Source organism: Schistocerca gregaria, chromosome X (assembly GCF_023897955.1).
Source record: "Schistocerca gregaria isolate iqSchGreg1 chromosome X, iqSchGreg1.2, whole genome shotgun sequence".
In the NCBI taxonomy this organism is placed as follows: Eukaryota; Metazoa; Arthropoda; class Insecta; order Orthoptera; family Acrididae; genus Schistocerca; species Schistocerca gregaria.
In genome coordinates, this window is record NC_064931.1 from 500,474,410 (window position 1) to 500,494,297 (window position 19,888).

At 38.5% G+C, this 19,888-nt stretch overlaps 1 protein-coding gene across 2 annotated transcripts in view; it reads left to right on the top strand.

Annotated features, from left to right (window-relative positions):
- The window catches only part of LOC126298974 (ATP-binding cassette sub-family C member 4-like), a 251,855-nt gene that overhangs the window by 139,199 nt on the left and 92,768 nt on the right, over positions 1-19,888 (top strand). For both annotated transcript variants that reach the window (XM_049990595.1, XM_049990594.1), the window contains exon 8: positions 14,232-14,342. In XM_049990595.1, coding sequence (XP_049846552.1) covers positions 14,232-14,342 — 111 coding nt within the window. The remainder of the gene's footprint in view (positions 1-14,231; positions 14,343-19,888) is intronic.

Below are 19,888 nucleotides of genomic sequence, written 5' to 3' on the forward strand. Positions count from 1 at the left end.
TTTCCGTATCACTTTTCACACGGCAGCTTGCGCGCGCGCCCACCATCTGGTTCACCTATAGCTGATTGAGTGTTGTTCTTCTCAGTCGTATTGAGGTTTAACTTTTTCCGTTTCCATTAACCACTGTAACAATGGAACTCACGTTGTACTTCATATGTCTGCTACACCGATACTTTGCCCAATTCATCCAATCAGCTGTCCTATGGATTCCATTTGCATATACACAAACTAAAATGAGGTCTTCTTTCCGTAATCATTTATAACGCCATTTCTCGATGGCTGATGGACTATACACTTCACCTTGTAAACGCAGACTGTAGTCCTACAAATTTTGACACCAGGATTGACGATCTCAGTGTCTGCTTCACGTATCTGTAGTGGATTAGTGACATTTCCTGTCCCCACTCCTGACGTAGGTCTAATCCTATATGTTGGATCGGTTTGCCTAACATGCAATATTGAGAGCTGTCAACATAATAAACCACTAAGCTACGTCATACAAACAACGTCGCCGGTATAATTATTCCAAAACAATTTTACCTTCGTAACTGTCGATTCACTCTTTTTGGGACCAATGTCCTCTAACCATTTAGCTCTTCTGCAACATCGATAACAGTCTGTACCACCTTTTTAAATAAAAAAGAGCTCTTTCGCCCATTCCTTATTTTCAGTATTTCCTGAACTTTCCCACCCACACAGCGATATCCATGGGTCTCAAACTGAAACTGAGTTATTACGTGGCTGTGGAAGTAACCTCCTTAATGTATATGCACATCATTACGCCAATAAGATAACGGTTACGCAAGGCTCATTCCATGAACGAATGTCTGCAACAGAAAACATTTCAAGGCATCGAGTGCCAGCTCATTAGCCGGATATGAATCCCACTGACGTGTAGGGTGTTCTCCAGCCTCGCAAAAACCAGCATGACAAGTTTCGAAGCCGCTTGTTGTAAAACATTTGCCCGTTGCCATTAACAGTATAACTTATAACACAATGCTATATTTGCTGTTCTGCTACTCGGGATAATTACAACAGGGGCGACTGTTCAGGGGTAGTAGGTGAAATTTACTCCTAATGTAACGTGGCGTAGCATAACATGTGCGTGCGTCATGAGCTGTTGTGTTATGTTCGAATTCTGAGTGCTTTGGAAAACGTAACCTTCAGTTGCAAACTAACATTTCTGCGTTAAAAAAATGTTGGCAGCGGTACTCTCGTTCAAACGATCTTTAAACGGAACTCCCTTGAAGCAGCAAGCGCACGATTCCGGCCAGGGCGTGCACAACTGTGCGGTTACTATAGCAACGGTGACGTCACCTTCTTGTTCTTATGGGGTCTCGCTTTTCCGCGGACGGGGATGTGGTAAAGTAGACGGAAATTTTATTCCCGGTTACTCCTTGTGCCAGCGTATAAAGTAGTGGTTGTTGTGCACACACCGCCAGTCGGTATAGCACTGGTTTTGTGTATTAGGCACGCCTCCATCTGTAGTGCATATAGCGTTGTATGTTTTAAATATGTATCCTGCTTATGGTATAGTGTGTGTTTTGTTAGAGACACGCTTTTCACTTTGCAAAGACGAATTGTGGGCATCCTACTGAATCTATAGAAATATATCGCACGAAAGAAATGAAACATTCTTAGCTTCAGACAGCTTCAGACGATCGTGGTTTAGCCTGTGGAATTCCCGTGGTTATGTTCCTCTCCAACTCTCCAGAAATTGCTGTGTTGCCCGTGCTTACTATTTAGTAATAAAAACAGCGTTTGCAATACAGAAGGACCTACTGCTTTGTTAAATATTATACCATGATTACACAAACATTCAGATTCGGCAGAGCATTTAAAGTGCCAAGTGTATACCCCGAAGGAAAATATTAGACGGTATACCGTGCAGTTAAGTGAAAACGTACGTTTGAACAGACGTTTCCTTCAATTAGCGACTGATGCAGTAATCTGTTTAAGTAAGCAAGAATTAGTATTTCATGGTCACGATGAATCAATAGCCTCAGTAAATAATGGGAATTTTGAGGAACTGTTAACGTTGTTGGTATCAAGGAGTCCTGTATAAATAAAGAACCGATATTCCAAGATAAAAAAAAAGTTTTCAGCAGTGAATCAGAAAGACAACAAAATGAGATAATTGACTGCATTTCAGACTACATCAGTGATTTTGTCAAAGCTGGATTGGAAACTGCTGGATTTTTTTTCTATCCAGGTAGATGATGCGACAGATATTACACAGTTGCCTTTGCGTTGTGTAATAGTGAGGTTCATTAATGCTAATGGATCTATAGTGGAGCGGTTCTTACGTGCGCGCAGTCCGGAACCGCGGGACTGCTACGATCGCAGGTTCGAATCCTGCCTCGGGCATGGATGTGTGTGACGTCCTTAGGTTAGTTACGTTTAAGTAGTTCTAAGTTCTAGGTGACTGATGACCTAAGATGTTAAGTCCCATAGTGCTTAGAGCCATTTGAACCATTTTTTGGTTCTTAGGTTTCTGTGATGAAAATCCCAACAGAACATCAGAATCTTTGTTTGCCTTATTGGACATCTTGGGACCATTTGACTACAAGCACAGGTAAGTAGGGCCGTTTCATGATGGTGTAAGCGTGATGTCTGGCCATTTAAAAGGACTCCAGAAAAAAATTAAGGACAAAGCTCCTTTTGTGGTATTTGTGCATCGTTTGGGACATCCACTAGATCTGGTCTTGTGACAGAGTTGTAAAATAATACGAAGGTACCGTATCTTTTTTTCCATTGCTGGAATTCCTACCTTTTTCCATCACTCACCAAAGAGAATTCACGCAATTATTTCAGAGTCGGAACCGCTCAATCCAACTATAACACCTGTCCGCTGGAGCACTATCTCAAAATTACTGCGTGTCATTGTGGATGATTGGGAAATGTTGAAACAGGTTTTCGAAACCATAGTTTGCTGTGAGCAGTCTAATAATAATTTCACTCAACTTGGCAGATGTTTTTCGACCGACATGAAGAATTTTGAATTAACATTTCTGGTAGTAATATTTCATGATATATTTTGTTTGACAGATATACTCTTCAGCAGAAGGGGTCATTGGACGTTAACTACCGCATAACCGCATATCAAAAGAAAAGACTACTTGCGATATGCTAAGAAACAAGAGGAACGAGCAATGTTTTTCAATAATCTTTTAGAAGGCCAGCAAAATGACAGATATGCGCCTCTCACGAGAGTACAGTTCCTTCTCTCAGGATGAATGTGTTCAAATGCATCGAGCATTGTATTACGAAATTTTTGATCACGTTTTGATAGAAATGGATGAGTTTGTTTGCCTTTCCGATACCACAAAATTTGAAGAATACCACAGAGACAATCCTTCTAGTGTACTTGAAAACTTGCAAAATTTATTCGGGCCTATATCCGGGGCACAACGCTTGAGAAACGAGCTCTCTGTTTTATATGCCGATGAGAAGTACGGAAAGACTTCCACCGAAAAGATGCTAGAAATGCTTAAAGAATATAAGGGCATATTTACAGATACATATAAACTGTTCTTCCTTAATCTGTTCATTCTTTCCAATACAGCACCTGTCGAACAAAGCTTTCCTTGCCTGAAGTGCAGAAAAACATACATGCGGAATTCAATTTCAGAGGAAAGACTTTCTTTTTTAGCGAATATCACAATTGGCAAAGAGCTTCTAACGCATTTAATAAAAACACAATCAATCTACGAAGGTATCACAGACAAGTTTGCAGCCTTAAAGAACCAAAGGAATGATTTGGTGTACAAGAAATTGGTAATTCAGTTATTAAGATAAACGTGTGTGAATATAGGTATATTTTCCTTTCTTACTATGAGGGGCGGTCAAATAAAAACCAAACACCCGCCACAACGGGACCATGGAGTGGTTCCATTCAGAAATAATCAGCACACGCTTTAAGACATTTATCCCACTGGAAGAGGAGACGATCAGTTCGTGTTTCGTAGGACGCGATGGGCTGCTGACGGTTTCGCAGCCGCATCCATTCTTGCACTTAACTCGTCCAACTGAAACCGATGTACACGCATGTCTTTCTTCAGGTCACTAAAGATGTGAATGTCACACGAGGAACGATCCGGGCTGTACAGAGGACGTTGCAGTGTTTCCCAACCAAATCGTTGAGGCATACCCATAGTCCGATTGGCAATGTGAGGGTCGGCTTTATCGTGCACCAAGATGATTCCGTCCGACAGCGGTCCTGGGAGTTCTGGCTTTATGGCGCATCGCAGCTTCTGCAGTGTCTTCATAGTGCTGCACATTGTGGTTCCACGCCCGAGGAAGTCGGTGCGTAGAGGGCCCCTGCAGTCGAAGAAGGTCATCAAGACCTTTCTGGAACTTGCGTGAACAGCTTTGGATTTCTTTGGCGGGGGACATGTGGGATGCTTCCACCGCTGGTTTCGCCGATTGTCTTCGGGCTCGGAATTGTGGCCTTCTGCTTCGACTGCAGGGGCCCTCTGCTCATCGTGTTCCTCGACAGTGAAACCAACATTAATGTGCAGGTGCTGGATATAAAGTTCCTCCGTCTTACTGTAGCGAACTATGTTGTCCTGTGCTTAAATACTCATTTAACCACGACATTGTGCTGACTAAAAAGATTTACTAGTATCTCCGTTTATATAAATATAAGGATAAAAATCTGTCACCGCATGGCACTCTAATTTTAAAATTTCTACACTTGCGAACCTTTTGCTGGCGTGGGTACTTGCCCAGATAGTGTCCTAAAAGGACAACAATCTCAGCGGGACAGTGACGCCGCCATGCTGACCTTTGGACCCTGGACCCGGCTGACTTGGGGGTCTCATGAAACATGAAACATGGCACCGGCATGTGTCGTTGGCTGTTTTTGCAAGTAGAGACATAACAATATATTGAGCTCTGGTGCGTCTATTGTTTTTTTTTTAATTCTGGTGGCAATAAATGTGTCAGTGCGGAAACGGCATCGGCATCGTCTGGAGTATTAGATACAGTCATGGATAATGTGGAAGTGGTCCCCATCTTGTTTGTACATGATAACTTCTCCAGGGTAGAGTTGTAAGATAATATTAATTCGTCTACACAATTCGTTAACATCATCCGGTCCTCTGATGACAATAACGTCAGTGAAATACCATCGCTCTGAGATTTCAGAAATTCTGATAAGGTCATCCCAGAAACAGCAACGTGCCATAAAGCCAAAACCCCCAGGAACGCTGTCAGATGGAATCATCCTGTCGCACGAAAAAGCCCGCTCCTACACTGCCAGTTGGCCGAAGACAATGCTTCAGCGATTTGGTTGAGAAACACTGCGTACAGTCTTGATCGTTCACCATGTGATTTCACTTCTGTGGCGACCTGAAGAAAGACGTACATGGACGCAGTGGCGGGTACAGAAAAACATCAAAATATCTTGAGCTACTTTTACTTTTACCGTCATAAAAACTAATCAAGTCACTTGCAAAGTTTAAGAAAATTTTATTTATAAACACATATACAAGATAATGCTATCTTATGATATAAAAAGTTACAACGGTGGTTCTCTTCCTTAGATGATGAATTCTATGCGCCTATTCTTCCTGGCTAATTGGTTAATTACATCGTCAATAGGGCAATCAATGTCATGGTGAGTATTCAACAGAGCTAAGCCATGAAGTCGATCCTCTTTCATTGTTGACCTCAGGCATGTTATTGTACGTTGCAATGTTGAAAAAGCTCATTATACTGTGGCAAAGGATGCATGCAGACAAGCAGATATTTTGTACAGCGTGCGCAAAGTAGGATAGTCAGATCTAGGACAAACAGACAACGCTTACATAAGAGAATCACGATCATTAAGGGCGTTTACGCTCGTTTGCTTGCATTGAAGAATCTCTCAAACTAGTCTGTTTTTAATGACAACGTGTTATTCTTCTTCAAAGAACGGTAGTTCAGTTAAGTACTGATTCAATTTATGTGCCTGATCATTACCGTCATGTTTCAGTAGTTGTGAGGGCAAATGTATGTTGAAATTTTATTGATAAATACGTTCTCTCATGTCAGTCATAGTATAAACGGTTACTACGAATTACTATTATTAATACTTCATCATTGACTGATCACTCTCACTCTTGACTAATCTTCACACTTGCTACAACTAGAAATTTTTACTTATTCATTCTTCAGCCTTAATATTTCTGCTTCTGAATGTAAACTAGCTTCCTATTCGGCGAATAGTCCGTATTTATAACGCTACGTATCGACTGTTCTCTGTACAAGAAAACAGTGGAATATACGCTACTTTTCTCGAACGAGTACCGTCCGTCACTGTATGGACGTAGGTTTCACTCAGCCAAAGAAGTGCAAGAGAGGGTGCAATTGTGGGTCCGTCAGCGGCCGACTATGTTCGGAAATGGTCGTCTCGTCTCCAAGTGGGATAAATGTTTTAACATGTGTGTTGATTAATTTTAAATAGAACTGTTCCAAGGTCCCGTTGTAGCGAGTGTACGATTTTCCTTTGACTGGCCCTTATAGCTCTTGACCTAACTTCCCGGCTAGGAACCGCTTCTGAATTACGGTACACTAAAAACTGACTTTTTTGTGCTATTTCGAACTTTAAAATCTGATTTGTCCATTTCTGTCATGAAGTATTTGTCTGTAATTGCGCTTTCATGTGTTAATATTACTTTATCACTTATTTTCATCGCATTTGACATAGAATTTTTTGAGTTATTGCTACTTTTGTGGTTTTTCCTTCGTTTATGAATATTAGGCGCCAGTCTAAAACGATTAGAGTCTGGGTTAATAGAAAACAGAGAAACGTTAAGATGGTGGCATTAATGCTTCAGGTGTTCTACATAAGCTCCATCCCACTTGTAAAACGCACAGAACGTTAATATGACGTAGTGAAATTGTCAGAAAAGTCTTTATTTGGGATGTTGTTCAACTCGCACATCACCTTTTCTTCAATGTTGGTTATGTTGTCAAAAACATGCCACCAAAGTTAATGTAGGGTCACTCACAGATGAGACAGGAACTGAAATTGAGTGTATTAAAGCAAAATGAGAAACCTTTAACTCAGTTTTCAAATGTTCTTTTACAAAAGAAAACCTGGAAAACTCCCCCAATTTAATCCTCATAACACTGAAAAGATGACTGAATTAAGTGGTGTAGAGAAACAGCTCAAATCGCTGAAACTGAACAAAGCTCCAGGGCCTGATGGAATTCCTATTAGATTCTTCTACACTGAGTTTGTGGCTGAGTTAGCCCCTCTTTTAGTTATAAACTATCACAGATCCATCGAATAAAGGACCGTGCCCAGTAGTTGGACGAAAGCAGAGGTCGTCCCTGTGTAAGAATGGCTGTAGAAGTGGTCCACAAAACTGTGTTCGATATCGTTTTTTTTTTTTTTTTTTTTTTTTTTTTTTTTTTTTTTTTTTAATCTTAGAACGTACTCTGATCTCAAACATAACGTGATTTCTCGAACAGAATGAGGTTCTCCATGCCAACCATCATGGATTCCGGAAACATCGATGATGTCAAAGCTTTGGATCGAGGTGGTCGTATAGACGCAGTGTCCCCTGATTTCCAAAAAGCTTTTGACTCAGAGCCACACCTATACTTATTATCAAAAGTTCAAGCGAAACTTGTGGCTGGATGAGGATGTAGGAAGGACACAGCAAGTTATCTTGGATGGAGAGTCATCACAGATGTGGAAGTAGCTTCGGGTGTGCCCCAGGGAAGTGTCTCGGGACACCTGCTATTCATGTTGTAAATTAATGACCTCATGTAAAATATTAATAGTACTATAACCTCAATTTTTTGCAGACGACGCATTATCTTATGTTGAAACATTTCGAAGCAGTGCAAAGACTGCCAACTTGCTTTAAATGTTCAGAAATGTAAAACTGTACACTTCACAAAACGAAAATCCTATGATTATAATACGGATGAGTCACAGTTGAAATCGGTCAACTCATACAAATATCTGGGTATAAACTTTAGTACAGACATGAAATGAAATGATCACATAAGCTCAGTGACGTCTAAAGCTGGTAATAGACTTCAGTTTATTGGTATAATATTAGGGAAATAGAATCTGTGTATAGAGGAGACAGCTTACTGAGCCACCCTAGAATATTGCTCAAGTGTGTGGAAACCATGCCAAATAGGACTTATGGGTGATTTTGAACATATCTAGAGTAGGGAAGCACTATTGGTCACATGTTTGTTTGGTCCATGGGAGAGTATTACAGAGGTGCTGAAGAAACTGAACTGGCAGACTCTTGAAGGTAGGCATAAACTACCCTGAGAAAGCCTACTTACAACGTTTCAAGAACTGACTTTCAATATTTACCTTATGGATATGCTACAACCATCTGTGTATCACTATTCTTCCTGCACTCCAATGTTAATGGGATGGGAGAAAACCCTAATAATTGGTAAGTGGATCATACCCCCCTGCTATGCACTCTCAGTGGTTTGCACAGTATAGATGTAGATGTAGACCCTTCGTGTGAATTCCTGGACTTTCTCGTTTTGTGATAAGTTTGCACTGATAACAATAATCTATTCATCTGGAGGGTTTTTTCCACAGAAGAATTGCCCATGTTTTGAATTTCAGTCAATTCACAGCAGGCATCCTTGCGTCATTGTTTTTGTTCAAGAGTCAAGGTGTGCAGGACAATCTTTGCACACACTTTTCTCTTCTTCAAAACATTTTGAAGAATGTCTGCAACCCTTGACTCAGAGATGTCGGTTCATTGGAACTTGTGACACAACATCATAGACTTATTACAGCTGCATATCTCTTACTTAACACACAGTCTTGCTCACAACTCACTGTTTGAATGCACCTTTATCGTGTGCAGTTGTAGTTCAAGCTGCCCCCCTACTTACAGTGCTTACGTTGCTTAAACAACAGGAAGAAAATCATTCTCGAACGTATTGGATGGGTGGCGTATATTCCAGCTTAACCCTTCAGTATTCCATTTGTTTGCTCTAAAAGACATTGGTTGTGTGATTGATGAGAGCACCATTAATTAAAATCTGCTTTGTACAGAATGACAATCAACTCAACATACTGTAAATCTAATGTTATGCTGCTACACCGAAACCTGTCTCTTAAATTAGTTAGCTTATGTTATAATGACTAATGTGGTGTAACAAGCATTTTTGTTATTAAATCTGTTGAAGAACTGAAGAACTAAGGAATACTATCGCCAAATTGATTATAGTTCCTCAGAATTACTAGCAGATAACTGTCGTAAGTCATTAACAGTAATTTATACGTTTACATTACCAGAGGTTTCATCTAATTTTATGTTAAATACAGTAAAGAGCTTTACATCATCAGACATTGTAGACATATATGATGTACCATTATCCTATAACTGACTTAAGAAAGTAATAGGTACTACCGCAAATCCGTAAACATTTTGCATAGATAAGTGCATGTATTAAAGATATTTTTCTCCAGAATTTGTGCTTTCTAGGTTTGATCCAATAAACAAAAGGATCAAGGCTCTCCTTCAGGTTTCAGACCAGTTTCCATGGTTCGAGTGTTTACTAAACTATCATATGGTGTCATTTACAATTAGCTATGTCTTAGTTTTGAAAATCTGGGAATAATTAATATCTATGAAATAAAACGGTTTTACAAAAAAAAATATCCACAATTGATGTGACAAAACTCTGCAATTAGAAAGACATGCGCTATTGTCAGTTCACTTTTTGTAATGTAAGCAAGACAATTAATTGTGTAGAACATTTGTCACTCCTATATAAACTTAGACTATTCTGGTACCAGAGACAGCAGCCTAAAATGTCTCACATCAATGTAGACAACTGTGAAAAAGTTGTCTTCATAGGTATAGAAATACCTATTGCGGAACAAATCACTATACGTGCTCCAAAGGGATCTGTGTTGTAACCTGTTTTGTTCCGGATAGTCATGTATGACTTACTCTCATTTATAAAACCCAACACAGTGTTATATGCAGATTACACGACTTAAAATTTACTGCAGTAACGACTCAACAGTCTGAAAAAAATGAGCTGATAATACAATTCCCAAAGCATCTTTTGGTTTAGAGCCAATAGGTTTTAGCGTAATGAAAATGGAACAGAACAAAAAGGCTTTGGTGTATAAACCACACTACCCCCTGATGGCCCCAACTGCGTTGAGTTCTTTGGTTATATTTTGTGAATAGGTATTGAGGGGGCAACATGTAAAATACATTAATGGCAAGTTGGCTAGAGTAATTTAAGGCATATTATAAATTTTATACCTGAAGTCTATGCTAGAACGTGTTGTTAAGCATTTTTCCAAAGTATTCTCTGATATGGTAGGCTTTTTGTCTTGTGAAGCAATTACAGTTATGTTCGTGATATCTTGTAACAGCAATAGAAGGCAATTACAGCCGGCCGGTGTGGCCGAGTGGTTCTAGGCACTTCAGTCTGGAACTGCACAACCGCTACACTCGCAGATTCGAATGCTGCCTCACTCATGGATGTGTGTGATGTCCTTAGGTTAGTCAGGTTTAAGTAGTTCTAAGTTCTAGGGGACTGGTGACCTCAGATGTTAAGTCCCGTACTGCTCAAAGCCATTGGAAAGCAATTACAGTAATTACTCGATCTGTAATAAAGCACTGTGCAAGGAGGCACAATGATATGGTAGTGGATCTGTAGACCAAAAATTCCCATAGGCTATAGCCATCCATATGTAGTACAGCATGGCGTGTTTTCTTACCAGTCTTCCCAAATCTGAGCTTTTGCCTTGTCAGGTAAGTAGCTGCATGGGGAAGGGGGGGGGGGGGGTGTTAAGACTGAAAAATCTTTAAGCTTAAGCTTCAATAATCGTCTCGAATAAAACTGCATAATAAGAATAAGCCTGTGAGCCACCAGTGTCAGTACTGTACACACTTCCACCAATATTCTTCATAGGTCACACTGCAAACAATGCTCTCATCATTGATGGTAAATTACAAAATGTATTAATTCATGCAAAGAGGAACTTGTCAGGAGTAAAACAATGTTGCAATGCTAGAAACAATAAACATACTTATACACTGTACTATATATTGTCAAGATCAGTCAAGAGCTACGAGCTCGTAGGACACACACTATTAAATAACTTTCCACTAGCTCTACAAGATCTTCCTGAAGCGTCATTTGCACAAGTAAGACAGGACTGGTTACATGATACCCTTTGTATCCATTCTACGACCTGATGATAGGCATTAATTTTGTTGTAATTTCAGTATCAAACCAACTGTACTTTCAAAGTATTAGTGTATTAATGTAGGGAATATTCGGGTAGGAATGCACAAGTAACATTTTATACTGTGGATAAAAACTATTCCTAAGCAAATTAAAAACTATGCAATGTGCACATCATCTAATAACCTAACTTTAACAAGTTATAAAAACTTAAATCTAACTAAAATTATTTGTTTTCACTATTTTTCAAATGTTTATAAATCCCCTGTGTTAGCTGCCTTGTCAGGTAAGTAGCTGCATGGGGAAGGGGGGAGGGGGTTGTTAAGACTGAACAATCTTTAAGCTTAAGTTTTAATAATCGTCTCGAATAAACCTGCATAATAAGAATAAGCCTGTGAGCCACCAGTGTCAGTACTGTACACACTTCCACCAATATTCTTCATAGGTCACACTGCAAACAATGCAAAAGGCTGCTTCTTCTCATTTTCTTTGCTTCTTCACATTGCAGTTGGTGTATTCTTTTGATCTAATAGATTTTGAGTCCTTCTTGTCTATTCCTATTTCATGCTTCTTTCACAGATGCCTCACTTAATCTTCTTATCTCCACTTTTTTTCTTATTTCTTCCTTTCCTTGAAGCTCTTGTTACTGTTTTGTTTTTGCTTTTCTCTCTGAATACAATTTTAAATGGTGAGCTTGATACTATTTCCAAATTTGGTACACTGAATTGTGTTGTTTCAACTTTGAACTTCTTTAGTAACAACAACTGAACAAACAGATTTCGTTTTCTGGTTTTGGATGACTTCTAATGTTTGATGGCTGTTGTTTTCAAATTTTTTCTCTTAAGCTTCATGTCAGTAGCAATATCAGCACCAGTTAACCTAGCTGATGGACCACTTTGTGAGATGGATGCATTACATCTTTTCATTGTAAAGCATTTCTACTTTTGTGTCTTATTTCCTTGAAGTTGGTAAGTTTTCAGGACCCCCACTGTAAAGAAAAATCTCAGGCATGCTTTCATCAAGGAATACAGGGACACCAACCAAGTCATCAGCTATAATGACCGCATGATTGTCTTCTGCTTCTTCCTATCCAGAGTCATTTTGCCTACTTTCAGAAACATGGGTATATTTCTCAGTCACTAAAGAAGGGGCAAAATCTACCTCAGTAAACACATCTCGATTGAATGGGTATATTGAAGTTGACTGAAATTATTTAAGTGCTTCCTCAATCATTGAAATCCTGTTGTATGCTTCTCTAAATATAAAATTAATGGGCAGTTGTGTCACAGCAAATTCTGTATTGGTCACCACCAATATCTCCACCTCCACTGAGATGCACTCTTCTGAGGACCTAAAAATACTCATGCCCAGAGGTTGTGTTTTATGATTGGCAAGGGTTAGCAAGGAAACAATAGTTATAAAACTTTGCCTGCAAAAGTTCACAGGCAAAATACTTAGATGAGTAGTGTGATTATCTAGAAGTAACAAAACACACTCTTTTTCAGTTGGTTTTATGTTTTGGGGACAGTGCTTCAGCCAGTCAACAAAGATGTCAGCAGTTATATAGCCACAGCCATAAAGAAGGGGTAATGTTTCAGCAGGTGCTTCAGTGTAAATTATCTGTTTCACCCATTTCCTATATTATGGCTGATAGTATGTAAATACCTGAAGCACTAAATCAAGCAACAATACTTAAATTTTGATCTCTTTCTCCTGAAGACATCTTACAGACCCTTATTTTACCCATTAGTGAAATAATTTTTGATGTTTTGTTAGGCTCTATTGATAAGTGTGGTTCATCACAATTAAAGATCATGTCCAAAGGGAATATTTTTTTTTTCATAAATAGATTCAAAGTTTTCAAAGAATCTTTTAATTTGTATTTTCTTAAAACTGATTGCTCTTCCCATGCTACAATTTTCTGGCTGTCACAAGGACATTCTATGTCTTTTCAAAAATCTTTGACTCAATCTTTCCCACTATATTCTTTACACTATTAAATCAGTCACATAAGCCATTAACTTTAGCAAACTGATAAGTAATTTGTGTGATTTTCTTCTTTGTCAAACCATAAAATGATACTTCCAAATTTCTGCATATACTTTTCAGCTGTTCTTCCACTTCATTAGAAAAATATTCTTGAACCTCTCTAAAATAGAAGTAACACTTCCCTGGGAGAGGAAAAACTGCTTAAGACACTTCTTATTATATAATGTGTCAATATCAACAGCAAGGGTTAAAAATTTTTTTTGGATTAAACCTACAATTTCAAGTATATTCTTCCTAAGACAAATTTGAAGAGTAGATGTCCCAGTGCCAAAGAGTTTTGCAACTTTCCTCTTGCTTTCAACATTGTCAGTTCTAATGCTTATGTCATTTAGTATTTCTTTAGGGAAAATTAGCTTTATATCTGTTTTTCTGTTGTAATTACCCATTGCTATGCCTGTAATACTAACAATTTAAAGTATATATGAGCTAAGAGCTATCAGCAAAATAAAAAAAAATAATGCATACACACAGAAATAGGGTGACCACTACTGTGTACCCCAAATGTTAGTCAACCTCTGAGTGCACACCCTAGGTCACCATTGACATAAAAATGTAATCTCAGATCTCTCTTTCATTCTCAAGCCTTATCTTGCAGTGTATTAAATTACTCAGTAGCTTCGTATCAGCTTTTCATTGTGGTAATATAGGAAATTATGTTGAATCAGTATCAAACCCTGTGTTGCTAATAAACTGAGTGAAAAAATTATAATGAATTACTGAACCACATTTCTTACATACTAATCACATACATGTGGCCAGAGTCAGATCATATGCCGCCATACTCGTCAGGAGAGGGTGAGTAACTGGAAGGTAGGACAAGGTGCCTGACCGTGTTAGCCAACTTAAAGACTTAGCAACTTGCAACCTTACCTGACTGCACACTCTTAGCTGACTGTCTACTAATGATGTATGATGATGTTACCAGTTGCTGCAGTTGCCTAAAAGCATTAAAATTACTGTGGTTTATGGTTATTTTTGTACTTTTTCAGGTTTTTGTGCTGGCACAGTATTACAACATTCTTACACTGACGCTCACATACTTCTTCCCAATGGGCATATATAGTTGTGGAGAGTGTCAGGTGTCTATAAAAAGAGTACAGGTATGTGTTGCTCTAAATTAGTATTAAAAACTTTATACTGACAATATGATCCTAGCGACCCATTCACACTTCTGGCAGCATTTGGCATATACCATTGTTTAAACCTTGGCTGAATCATCTGCATTTTTAAGTGGAAGAAATCCATTCTAGATCTTCTTAAGCAATTACATTCAACAGAAGCTCTTCTCAGATTACCAAGCGAGGTGGTGCAGTGGTTAGCACACTCAACTCACATTCAGGAGGATGACAGTTCAAACTTTCATCCGACCATCCTGTTTTAAGTTTTCTGTGATTTCCCCTAAATCGCTTCAGGCAAATTCCGGGATAGTTCCTTTAAAACAGTATGACCAACATCCTTCCCCATCCTTCTCTAATCTGATGGGACCAATGACCTCCCTGTTTGGTCCTCTCCCCCAAACCAACCAACCAGTCTTCTTAGATTGACAATTAAAAGTCTGTGCATGTGTACTTCTGCTCCTGGAAAGTCATTGTCATGTCACCTAACAGAAAAAGGAAACCAAATGCTAGTCTGTGAGATTTCAATATCAATTTTCTGAAAGATTCAGATAAAAGAAATGATTATAACATGACTTCTGATATCAGTAGTCACACCATAATTACACAGGAAAGTAGTACACTAATAGAGAGTTCAGTTGTAGGTAACCACTAAATCAGTGATATGAATATTTATCCAGTAGTGAATGATTCCTCTGACTATGACACACAACTAGCCATACTAAGTAACTTTCTTGGTTACAACAAAGTGGTATCATGGAAAACAGAGTAATTAAATGACAGATAACAAGAAGTTTTGAGGCAACATTAAAGGATGCTGATTAGAGATAGAGATGTATAGTGTGACAGATCTCAGTTCCAAATTTAATGTATTTATTGATGGTTTTTGTCATTCTTTGACAGTTGCTTATAATCAAAAATTCATATGCAAAGAAAGGAAATTATATAAAATGATTAGGGCAAACACAGAGGTGTGACTGGTTTCAAATAACAAGAAATATTGTACTGTCTTAGGGAAACTGATTAGAAAATAATACAATAACCTCTGTATAGCCCCTGAAACTGGTGATTCATATAATAAGATTAAACTTATTGATTACACGGAAAGGAGAAAATGTGAAATACATTAAGGACTGTAGAGGGTCTGATATTAAAATTTAGCAGTTAGTTAGCCTTTGCATTTATTGATCACTTGAAGTAGCCCAGGAGATTCATAGGGCATCTCAATTTATAAAGCAATAAATGTAGGCAAATCATAATTATCTCACTCTCTGTCATAGAAATTAAGTACATAATTAACTCTTTTTAAAGCAAAAATTCTTATGGAGTTGATAATATCTCAATTAAATAGATGAAATACTATTCTTCACATGTATTCAGTTCCATATGCAACAAAAATCACTATCATAGGGGATACTCCCAAACAGACTACTTTCAATGTACTTTACGAAAAAGGCAGTAAGACAGGTCTTGACAATTACTGATGAAATTCACTGTTAAGCTCCCTCCCAAAATTACTGGAATATTTGTGTACACAAGGACCATAATACACCTCTCTCATAAAAGGGCATTTAGCTAGTCTCAAACTGAATTTCAGAAGTGTGTCTGCAGAAAAAAAGCCATTTTTCAATTAAAAAAGAAAATTATTCAGAATTTAAATGGCAAAATACTGTCACTTGGTATTTGCTATGACTTGCCCAGAGAATTTTACTGTAGAGTTCACAATATGCCCCTTACTGTTCTTGCTACAGTACATGCTCAGAAAGCAAAGTGTGTTAAAGTGTCCATGGGAAGATGGACTGGTCCCAGATGAAATCCAGCACATGGATTAATGATGGAGACCATTGTGATGGCCAGCCTGGATGTTGCTTTTTAGCGGTTTTCCACATTCACTTAGGTAAATACCTCACTGATTCCCAGATTACATTTCAGTTACACAATTTGTAAACACTTTGAAAAACTCGAATACTTGAGATGCAATATACATTAATACAGGCAGAAGGGACACATGGATTCCTCTCTGATGAAAGCTACAGTAGCTTTAAAATGACTTTAGGAGAGATGACAACATCATAATAATAGCCTATATACATGTCTGGTTTTCCACAAAGTTGAGTATGACGCAATTTACACCCAGGCATTGGCTGGGTGTCAGGCACCAGAATGGATGTATGGATATTGTTTTATGGTCTTCAGTCACATGACTGGTTTGCTGATGATCTTCATGCAAGTCTACTTTTGTGAAAGTCTTTTTATCTCTACATATTTGCTGAAACATACATCCACTTGAACCTGCTTGCTGTATTCATGCCTTGGTTTCCCTATCCAATTTTACCACATACATTTACTTCTGGTACGAAATTCATGATTTCTTTATGCTTCAGGGCATGGCCTATCAATCAAGCCTGTCTTTCAGTCAAGATTGTTTGTCTTTCTTGTGATTTCTTATAGTGCCTTAACAAAAAATATGTAATGCAAGACTGAACAAACAGTGCAAAGGCCTTTACATTACAAAAATTGATTACGATGGGACTGGAACTGTTTGTCCCATATGTCATGGCTTTCTGTCCATGTACACAAGGGTAAAAATATTAATTTGTTAGATATTTACAAACATTTTATCACTTACCTGAAATTTAGTCTTTCACATTATATAGAACTTGAACTGGTATAGATAAAGGCCATGTTGCTATTAAAAGAAGCATCTACATGTCTCTAATAGCGACTGAATGTTGCAATGATCAGTGAGGAGACCAATGAATGACAAGTACAAGGAGTCCAGTGAAGGAGCCCCTGATTTCAAAATTAAATATCTCCTAAACTAAGATGAGTGCAACAAGAGATATGTTCATTGTGAAAGTTGTAAGAGTTCTGTAGAGAAGTTACACAGAAGTTTTGAAATCATTTGAAAAGCTGATAGCAGATGGCACTGTACATTGTGCAAGTCAAAGAAGGATCCTTTATTGTATGATTGTATGATAACGGAACAAACACTGGTAGCAGGTACTTCTGTAAAATATCTGGGAGAATGCATGCAGAATGATTTGAAGTGGAATGATCATATAAAATTAATTGTTGGTAAGGCGGGTACCAGGTTGAGATTCACTGGGAGAGCCCTTAGAAAATGTAGTCCATCAACAAAGTAGGTGGCTTACAAAACACTCGTTCGACCTATACTTGAGTATTGCTCATCAGTGTGGGATCTGTACCAGATCGGGTTGACGGAGGAGATAGAGAAGATCTAAAGAAGAGCAGCGCGTTTCATCACAGGGTTATTTGGTAAGCGTGATAGCGTTACGGAGATGTTTAGCAAACTCAAGTGGCAGACTCTGCAAGAGAGGCACTCTGCCTCGTGGTGTAGCTTGCTCGCCAGGTTTCAAGAGGGTGCGTTTCTGGATAAGGTATAGAATATATTGCTTCCCCCTACTTATACCTCCCGAGGAGATCACAAATGTAAAATTAGAGAGATTCGAGTGCGCACAGAGGCTTTCAGACAGTCGTTCTTCCCGTGAACCATACGCGACTGGAACAGAAAAGGGAGGTAATGACAGTGGCACGTAAAGTGCCCTCCGCCACACACCGTTGGGTGGCTTGCAGAGTATAAATGTAGATGTAAATGTAGATACAGAATCAGTACGCATAGTTACACTAGTCCTCTGCAAACAGTCTTTGCAGTCACATCATAATCTTTTCAAAATGCCCACCACTTGTAGCACAGAAGTGGCACAAACAAAGAATGCAATTTATCATTACATCCTGTAGTGTCTCAATGGAAATGGATCCAGATGTCACACAGATTGCTAATTCAAGCTCATCCAGCGTGGTGGAATGATTCAGGTGGGCAGTGTCCTTCAATGTGCTCTACAAAAAGTAGTCACAAAGAGTCAGATGAGGTGAATATGGAGACCACTCAACCTCTGAACTGGTAAATTTGCAATAATCTAATGCAATGACTCTATTCCTGAAATATTCATCACAAAAGTGAAACACCTGTTCAGTGTGGTGTGGTCTGACCCCAGTTTACCTGCACCACTCATTGCCTTGTCAGACCTCTAGTACTAGCTGTGTGGTGTAACATTCATTACTGATCATTTCTCACATGAAAAAAGGGCTAATAATATTTCTGCAGCATATACAGTCGAAACAGTGACTTTGCGAGAATACAGTGCTTCTGCATCACATGAGCAGAGATATTTGGAACCCCAAACTCACCAGTTTTGTTTATTCATGACACCATTGAGGTGAAAGTGTGCTTCTTCTATTAACCAGATGCAGGTAACATCAAATCCTTCACTATCAGTCCTTGGGGGAATCTGGCTTACCCTCTGTCAAACAGCTCGTACAAGTATGACTGGGTCACTTAAGATTCTAATGGAAACATGTGTAGGATCTGTCTCAGTATTTTCTGTGTGCTGGAATGCTTCAAACCAGTCTCTGCTGCAATTCTTTGGACAGATTTCCTCAGATTTTGCTGACTAATTTCAGGAAAGATGGTGACATTTTCAGGAGTAACTACAGTTTGTCTGTGACCAATATTGTCCACTAGATCATCAGCAACACTGCCTGTCTCCTGGAATTTTGTGAAGAGCTTGTGAATGGTTTTCACATTGGGTCCTTTTGGATCATTAAATCATCTTCGAAAACTTTGTCTTTTTGCCATAGGACTGTGTTCTAACCTGTGGTATTCTAGTACCTGAAAAAATGTTGTTCAATGGATTTCAAACTCTTCCTTCAGTAGGATAACCTTCTTTCATGTCTCAGTGGTAGAACTGATCATTCTGAGCTGCAACACACTTTTTGTAGGCACTATGTATTGCAATTACAGTGCCATCTGTTAGCAGCTTTTAAAATAAACATTATATTTGTGACACTCAGTTATCAATCTTATTTTTTTGGGATATTTAATTTTGGAATCAGGGATTCCTTTGCTTGGCACCCTATAGTACTAGAATACTGTCATCTTTTGGAAAGAGTGTGGGTAAATTCAAAATGATGACCAAACAAAATACTGTGTATAACAACTACCCTTGTCTGCAATATTGCAATTGATAGTGTATTTGCTTTCCCTGTAGTCATGGTATTTGTACAACAGGTGCTTCATAATAGTCTTTGACCAAACCTAGTTGCACATTAAAGAATAACTGAAACATCACCTAATGGTGATATGCAATGTCATTTCAAAAGTACCAGTAGTCATTTTTTCCTCTTGTGATGATGTTATCCAATGAAACAATACTGTATACTCTTTCAAAGAAATAAAACTGATGCTTTTGGTTAAGCATCTCAAAAACTTGTTGAGATAATTATATTTGTGCCTTTCCTTTTTTGCATAAATTCTTGTAGAGCTGTCACCCCATTCTGTTTCACATTTTACAGGTAAAACAAGGCATCTGCTAAAAATATGTGCCACCGAGAACATTTCACACATAAAAGTTGATCTTTAGTTTTAGTTTTTATGCTGTAATGCACTCTCTAGATTAAAATTTTATTTATTTATACAGATTTGTGTTAAATGATCCATACAAGTGAGA